This window comes from Humulus lupulus, chromosome 9 (genome assembly GCF_963169125.1).
Source record: "Humulus lupulus chromosome 9, drHumLupu1.1, whole genome shotgun sequence".
Taxonomy (NCBI): Eukaryota; Viridiplantae; Streptophyta; class Magnoliopsida; order Rosales; family Cannabaceae; genus Humulus; species Humulus lupulus.
In genome coordinates, this window is record NC_084801.1 from 175,453,960 (window position 1) to 175,462,539 (window position 8,580).

Genomic DNA, 8,580 nt, shown 5'->3' on the forward strand with positions numbered 1-8,580 from the left:
CTTGCATGTTCACTTACTCAATAATTTGAAAGGCAAGTATGGGAGCTATGGAGAAGAACTACAAATGAAATTCATTGCAGCAGCAAAAGCATACACACAGACAAAATGTGAAAACTACATGAAAGGCCTTGATAGAATTGATAGACGCATTAGGCCCTATTTAGAAAAAGTCAAGTATGAAACTTGGGCATGATCATACTCGCCAACAAAAAGATACACCATGATGACATCCAACATCGCAGAATCACTCAACGCTGCACTAAAAGCTGCAAGAAATCTCCCCATTGATATCTTGGTTGAATGCCTTAGAAGTTTGGTTCAAAAGTGGGTTTGGAACAACTCAAATAATGCAAATGGAACATTCACAAAAGTCTCTGCAGCAACAGAAAATGAATTGAGACATGACATTGTTTCAAAAATGAAGTATGAGGTATGCAACTAAACATATTCTTACAAATCCTTATTCTGTCAATAGATGGTAACCAGTTACCTTCCATAAGAACATGAATTTTTTTTTACACAGAAGCATAACTAGTTACTTTAAATCTTAAGTCTAGTTAAAATGTTTATTATCTGATTCTATTTCATGACAAACTATTTTTAGGTCTTGCCTTTCAACACAATAGAATACCAAGTTCGTGATCAAAATGGGACAAATTTCACAGTAAATATACATAATAGAACATGCACTTGCAATAGGTTCCAAGAAGATGAAATACCTTGTGGCCATGCAGTAGCTGTCATTGCAAAAAGAAACTTGAGTGTGTATGATTATTGTGCAAAATTCTACAGAACAGAAACGTTGAAAGCATTGTATCAAGAAAATGTTCATCCTTTACCCCATAAAGATGAATGGAATCTCCCACAACACTTGGACATACTAGTGCTGCCTCCAAATGCAACAATCCCTGCAGGAAGACCAAGAAAGAAAGGTATAAGATCAAGAGGGGAAATTAAGGTAATAATCACCTGTGGGAAATGTGCACAACCAGGACATAACAGGAAGACTTGCAGGAATCCTCCATTTCAGAAGCCAAATAAACAGAAAAAGCCAAAGACATAGATTCATATTCTACAGCAAAAAAAACCTTTCATAGCTTTACTCATTGAAAGAGAGACTTTCATATTCATCAAGTATCATTCAATATTATAATAAGATTGTTTCAAAATGAAACACATTGATTGGTTATGCAAACTTATAAAATCCTTTCAAAATAATTTCTTGGATTTGTTTGCTTCTATTTTTCAATGCTACTATCACTATAAATAAACCATGACGAAAAAAAAATGATCGTACCCAGTTACCAAAAATTAACAACAAAAACAACGATATAGGTAACTGGTTACCCTGAAGTTTCAATACAAGATAAATTACCCCACTATAACAATCTAAAAGCCAAAAAAAAAAAAAAAAAATTAAAACCTTTACTTTCTTCTATCACAAACTCGTTTATATATAATATTAAAGTTACTTTAATATTAACTTAATAAACTGGTTGCATAACTATAAAAAAGACAAGCTTAGGGGAAAAATAAAAAAAAAAACACTTAAGTAATCAGTTACCCTCGGTATATTAGGAAACAAACAGTCTGAGTACCTAGTTACCCTCAAATATCACCAATAAAATTAGTTAAACAACCCAACTAGGAACTAGTTTCCCTCAAATTATTCCATAAAACAGAGGAAAAAAAATACAAAAACAAACAGAATACTAGGAACCTGCTTTAAAGTGTTATCTAAAAAATATATTAATAAATGTAATTAACAAACAACAAACCAATGGGGAAAAAAAAAAAAAAAAAAAAATTAAGTAACCGGTTACCCTCAATATGTTAGCAAATAAACAACCTGGGTACCTGGTTACCCTCTAAATCATTCTTCCAAATGCTTACAGCAAAAGAATTAACAAAACGATATACTAATATGTATATATAAAATGACCTTAAGAATCCCAATGTTTTACATAAGAATAAAATTAAAAAACCTAACTGTTAAACTAGAAATTGATTCATCATTTAATTACAGTTGTAGATAAAAAACCAAAAGAAATATAATATCACTAAAAGCCTATGCATAAATTTTCATTCTTTTCTGTCTCCTCTCCAGAAGCTTCTCAGTGAACTCATCGCTAGTTAAGTATCCCTCAAGTTCTGTGTTCTTTCCATGATAGTACAAGCTGACAGCAATGTCTTTGCGAAGGAGACGAACATCAATATTTTTAGGCATCTCATTTTCCTTCCCAAGAATTATTTGCTCAATAAAATAAGTAGAAAACACCCCACAATCACTGCATAATAGAAAAAAGTAAAAAAAAAAAAACAACTAAGAACATATAAACAAAACAGAACACAAAAAAAAAAAAAAAAACTAAAATCAAATAAACAAACTAACCAATCAGTCTGTTGAGGAATGCCTTTAGCAATGCTCAACTTCAAAGCCTCATTCTCTGCCACATCATACAGGCTAACATCAAGATTAATATCTTTACGAACATAGAAATCAATCATCTCCAATAGAAGAGGAATCAAAACAGCAAATGCCTCAACGACAGGTAAAGTCTGATTTTCATGCTTTGCACCAGACATTGAATCATACACCGTAAGAGATCTCTGCTGTACATTAAAGTGCAACAAAATCTAGTGCATAAGACCCTTCACATTAACAGGCATGACAACATCATCAAGCAAATTCCAATGAGTTGCATAAAACATGGATTCCCCCTTCATTATCTTCAAAGCAACGCAGCTCTCATCTATTTTAAATGCACCACTACCTTTTTTCTTAAAATCTTCATACATAAACACTATGTTTTGCCCAAAACAAGTGTCAGTCGTAGATACTCTTCTCTTCAAATCTTTAGACAATTTAACATTTCTCCTCAAGTAATACATCATCACATCAATATGCTGCATAATAAAAAAAATACATGATTATAAAATGATATGGGTAGAAACAAATCTACTATGACAGTTAATAAAACTTTGTCACACAAGGGTAACTGGTGACCATCATCAACACAAAAACCAGTTACAATGTTTGGGTAACAAGTTACCCAATGAACTACAACAAAGCAAACAGTAAGGTAACTGGTTACCCAAAAACATCATAATATATAGCATAAATAGATCACTAGACTTATTACCTTGTAAAAAAAAAAAGAAAAAAAAACTCCAACATGAAAAACCAGATAAATTAAAAAGGGAGAATCTCACTGATGAATCAACGAATTGCCCAGAGAAATAAATGCTATGAAACCAAGTCTTCTCAGAAATATGAACAAAAGTGAAGTTAATTGGTGGGTCCACAGAATTATCATCATATTTTTTGAACCTGAAAAATACATTAAGAAACAAAATAAAAAGGTTAACAAATTAATCATACATATTACACATATAACAAACTTTAAAACAAATAATGGTTGTACATACTTGTTCCTTTTCTTCAAATCATGATTAATTCTGGAGTCAAACTCAGATAGTTGTTCTTTAGTGTGATTATCACCAAGTTCATTGGAAAAGGGACAAATATTATCCAATATCGTCCTCTTTCTTTTTTGTTTCACTCCAACTTCAGAAGATCCAAATTTTGTTAAGAAAGGAGATTTTACAACAGCGCTCGGCTTCGCTTGCCTTTTCCTTCCCAAAATCAGTCCAGTATCAACTGCTTGTGCATCATCATACATCACAATTGACCACTTACTTTTATCCTCCAAAGAACTACTCTCTTTAAGTGGCCTCTCAACCGAATCATTAATAACTCTCCATATTGCATTAGAGACATAAAATGTGGGAGTTCGAGGACTTGAGCATACACTTGAGTCAACTTTAATTGGCTCCTAAAAAAGAAATAAAAATATACAATCAATACTACATTACAAACAAGAAAACACGGAGGAAATAAACCAATTGCTTAAACAAATAAAACGAAAATAAGATCTTACTTTAACAGTAGAAAAAAATTGTGAAGCAATCTGAACGGAATGCTCCAAATCAGCCCCCAACTTCTCACCAATATCAACATTTTGGTAACCCCCAGAATAATGGCCATAAAAAAAATCCTAAAAAATACAAAAACCAGCAATTTTTAAACAAAATAGAACCAAATTAGACATCATAAAAGGGAAACACACAACACAATAGAAACCAGTTACCTCCGAAGAAGCCTCAACATGCATAGGATCTTCAAACTCTCCACCAACATTATGATTACCAGCTGCCATAGATGCCTTAATACCATCCAACAAAGATATAACAGAAGCAAAATCAGATCCAAAGGATGCCTTCAATTCAGAAATTGCAATCAATATAGACTTCTGGGAATCTTGCACTTCAACCAATTTTGATTGAATGGCAATAAGATCCTTATGCATATCTGAGGAACTAGCAGCATCGTCATCGGGTGGAACTGTTGGCAAAAACTTGCTTTCAAAAGACAACCCTCTCAGAATAGGCAGTCTCATTTCTTCAGTAGTAGGCATTATGACATTAACATCATACTGCAAGAATCAATTTTTAAAAAAAAAAACAGGCGACACAAAAATAACTGTGACAAAGTAACTAGTTACCCAACTATAAAACAAACATAATAAAAAATAGAAAGAGAATGACAAAAAAAAAAATTTGAAAAAAAAAACAAAATCAATACCTCTTCCTCCAACAAAACGTTATCAACCAAATATTGATATGACACAATTCCCCTGCTTGTCCAATTCAGAATCCTTGGAAACAAACAATTAACCCGTCTACACAAAGCTTGAGAACAAGAGGAAATTGTCTCATATATCCATATAAGGAAAGCAATAGGAAAACCATAGCACTTATAACTATAGTTATCCAGTGACCCATCAACTTTCCTAGGAACACAATCATACATGGCGTTCCTATCTTTCAAAACTGCCCGCATCACACACCTAGTTCTTTGCCACAACACTTTCCCAAAAGCAAACTTCTTCATCTCAGCAAAATTAGTATCAACCATGGCAAAGAAAGAGTTGTCAACACGAGTCTCAGTTTGTGTCCCGAACAAAAAATTGGCTAACAAATGAACAATAGCCAACTTAACGACAACCTCATCACCTTTCTTCTTCAAGTTTTTATCATTAAACGCACATGCAACCTCCTCTTTCCTCAGTTTTTCTTCCTTCCTGGGTTTACCTTCGTACAACGGAAAAAGAGATTTTCTAAGCCCTAATTCAGCCTCTTTGAACATGCCAAAGTCAACACTGCCCACACATTTCAAACCAGTAATGAGGGCAAACTCACTGATTGAGAACCTAACTAATGTGCTACCCAAGTTAAACCAAAACTCGGATTCTTCGTTTTTTTGATAAACCTCCCGAAGCAAAACACTATGAAATAACTGTGCCTGAAATGTAATATCAGGCATATCCAAAAAGTGACCGAATGGAGTTCTTCGAAACATTGTTTTTTGTTTCGAACTTAAAACTGCCTTAATCTCACTAATAACAGACGGCTTATTCCACTGTTGGACTTTACTACCAAAACGCCTGTCAGGTTTAATTCTAAAATGCGCATCCTAAAAATAAACATGAGAATCAATTACACACTGATAACATAACACTAAACAGAATAAAGAAACTATGAATAATATGAAGGGAAGAAAACAAACAAGGTAACTAGGTACCTATTTTAAAACAATAAACATAAACAACTAACTCGGTACCTATAAATCCAACAAAAAATTATAAAAAATAAAATAAAAAGAAAAGTGGAAAAAATACAGAACAATGAAAAGTTAACATTAAACTAAAAAAAAATTATAAAATAAAATCAACACAAAAGTAACTAGGGACCACATGATAACACATTACAAGACACTAAAAACTTAAGAAACATAATAATACGATTAAACCATAAAAAGTAAACAGGAACCACAAAAAGAAAAGCAAGGCCAAACACATATAAACTATTAACTTTAAAAAAAAAAACACTAAACATCAACAACTAACTAGGAACCTAAAAAGGCCAAAAAAAATTATAAAAAAAGAAACAGTAAGGGCATAACATAGATAACAGGGAAACTTAAAACATTAAAATAACAACAAATGATAAAAGTAAATCAATTGAAAAGAAACTAGGGACCACATGAGAACACATGACAAAAAAACTAAACATAATCATACACTTAAACCATATCAAAGAAACAAGGGACCACAAACAGAAAACAATACCTCTAGAATGCACTTTGAACTTTGTTTTATATGTATGTTTTTCTAGTTACCTAGTTACTTTGAACTTTGTTAAATGTCGAACTGTGAATGTATGAAATCAGTAGTATACGTCAAGAAGTATGAGCAAGTTTTATCATTATTTAATTGACAAAACCACACACAAACACACATTTAGATATTATATATATATATATATATATATAAACATGCTCTAAACTTGAAGTTACAGCAAGCCAGAGCCAGTTTCATCATAATCTGATATCAAGATGAAGGCATATGATATTAATCATATATGTGGGAATTACAAATATCATATAAGATTTCCCTCAAGGGAAAGATGCAGCAAAAAGGAAAAACATACATATACACATCGAACAAAAAAAAATCAAGGTAACTAGGTACCTTAACTCTACTCTGACGATCTTTCTTTGTCTCAGCAGCAGTTCTCTTGATCCTTGAAGAATCCTTAACTTGAGGGGAAGAACGCAAACCGCCATCAACACTTGTTGATGAAGAACCAACATTACCTCCCTTAAAAAACATAAACATAAATACAAAAAATGAAAATATGAACAATGAAAACAACATACAAATAAATATACGATTCCAACTCAAATAAACAAAAATCAAACTAACAACCAAACCAAAACACTGAAAGAAACAAGATACCTTAACGTTAGGTCCTGCATTGTCGGCAGGAACCGTCGGAGTTCGAGGAGAACGATGCATTCCGACGACGTTCAAGACAGTTAGCCAAAATTTCTGAAAATTCTAGTCGACCAAACTCCTAATCAACAACTCCGATGACCGAAAACAACTCTGATCACCCCAAAATACTCATCAACAACCCCGATCACCAAACCCAAACCGCATGCAAACAACTGAAAAAAAAAAAAAAAAGAACACTCGGGAAACAAAGGGAAAAAAACTGAACGGAAAAGGTAAAGTAAAAGTAAAAGTAAACTGCCTTTGTAAAATTTTAAAAAATTACATAAAATAAAATTACATAACTACCCCTGAATTTAAAAATAATCATTAGAAACAAACATATGGCATAATAAGACATCTTAACAAAAATATGGGAAAAAAAACCACAAAAGTGATAAAAAAGTATAAAAAGCCATACAAAAATTAAGATGAAAAAAAAGCCATATTTTTGAAAATATCAATTAAAAGTCCATATAAAATGTAATTTCCTCTTTAAAATATACCATATGGTATTCTAAATAACTTTAAAGTTATTTTAGAAACATTTCAACTATAACTTTTTTAGAATAGATTCTTTAAGATATTATTTGTTAACTTTTAAATAGAACATAAGAATACTATTTTTGATAACTCACTAAGTTTGTTGGTTGCTTTAAATTTGTAGCATACAAAAAAATTTAGTCATATATTAAAATGTAACCAATTTGTATCTTAAATGATTTTAAAAGCAACGAAAATATAGTTTTTAAAAGTAACTATGTAGTATACTAAATAATATAATTTTCTAAATAAGTTATTCATGGTAACTTGGAATTATAGGAGTAACTTTTTATACTATATGATAATTAATTAGTTTATAAAATACACTTAAATGTAAGATAAAAGTATCTTAAATAATAAGACATGTAAATTACATGAGTGACTAAAAAAATCTATTAAAAGTTACCGTGTAGTATACTAAATTAATTTTTATTAATAAGCTATACCATATGACAACTCATTAGTTTATAAAATAAGCTTGAAGGTTACCAAAATATATCTTAAATAATAAGATATCATAATATAACATAAAAATAACTAATTGATATATTAAAATGTCTACAAATAAGTTTTAGAATCAAACAAAATGAACCGAAATAATATGATTTAGTATCTTATCGGTATCGTAAGCAACCAAAAAATAACTTTTTACAACTTAGAAAAAACAAAAAAATTTGAGAAACAGGATTTCCCATTTTTTTTCTTCAAAATTCGGTATGTTATGGTGACGTGGCATCGGTATTTGTGTAAATAATTTGGTTGAAGGTATATTTGTAAATACTTTAGATTTTATGTATAGAAATGTAAAATTCAAAAATAAAAATTTAGGTATTTAAATGCTACATTACATAAATATTGAGTATTTTTACTGCAAATATCCATAATTTTATTTAAGAAAAAAAACCGTCCTTTATTTGTAAGAAATTTTTCACTCACTACAAATTTTCTCATAATTTTGTTCTGAATTAGAAAAAAAATGGTAGATTGAGATTTATATTTATTTATATTTGGGAATTTGAATTTTTGTTTGGTTATTGTAATTTTCACACTATAGTCGATTTTTCTTGAACGATAAAAACTATGAGACTGAACAAAAGTAAGATCAAAACTCAGATGAGATGATCTTAAAGTAACAAATGAA

The 8,580-nt window shown here is 30.8% G+C and overlaps 1 protein-coding gene across 1 annotated transcript; it reads left to right on the top strand.

Annotated features, from left to right (window-relative positions):
* The first annotated feature begins 220 nt into the window (after positions 1-220).
* Positions 221-1,063, top strand: LOC133800333 (uncharacterized). Its single transcript, XM_062238291.1, has 2 exons — positions 221-430; positions 605-1,063. The coding sequence occupies exons 1-2, from the start codon at positions 221-223 to the stop codon at positions 1,061-1,063; spliced, it is 669 nt and encodes a 222-aa protein (XP_062094275.1).
* The last annotated feature ends 7,517 nt before the right edge of the window (positions 1,064-8,580 follow it).

Bases quoted from the DNA above. Each gene is read 5' to 3' on its own strand.
- LOC133800333 (XM_062238291.1), top strand. From the start codon at position 221: ATGATGACATCCAACATCGCAGAATCACTCAACGCTGCACTAAAAGCT. The intron at 431-604 runs GTATGCAACTAA...AACTATTTTTAG, and splicing joins TTTCAAAAATGAAGTATGAG to GTCTTGCCTTTCAACACAAT.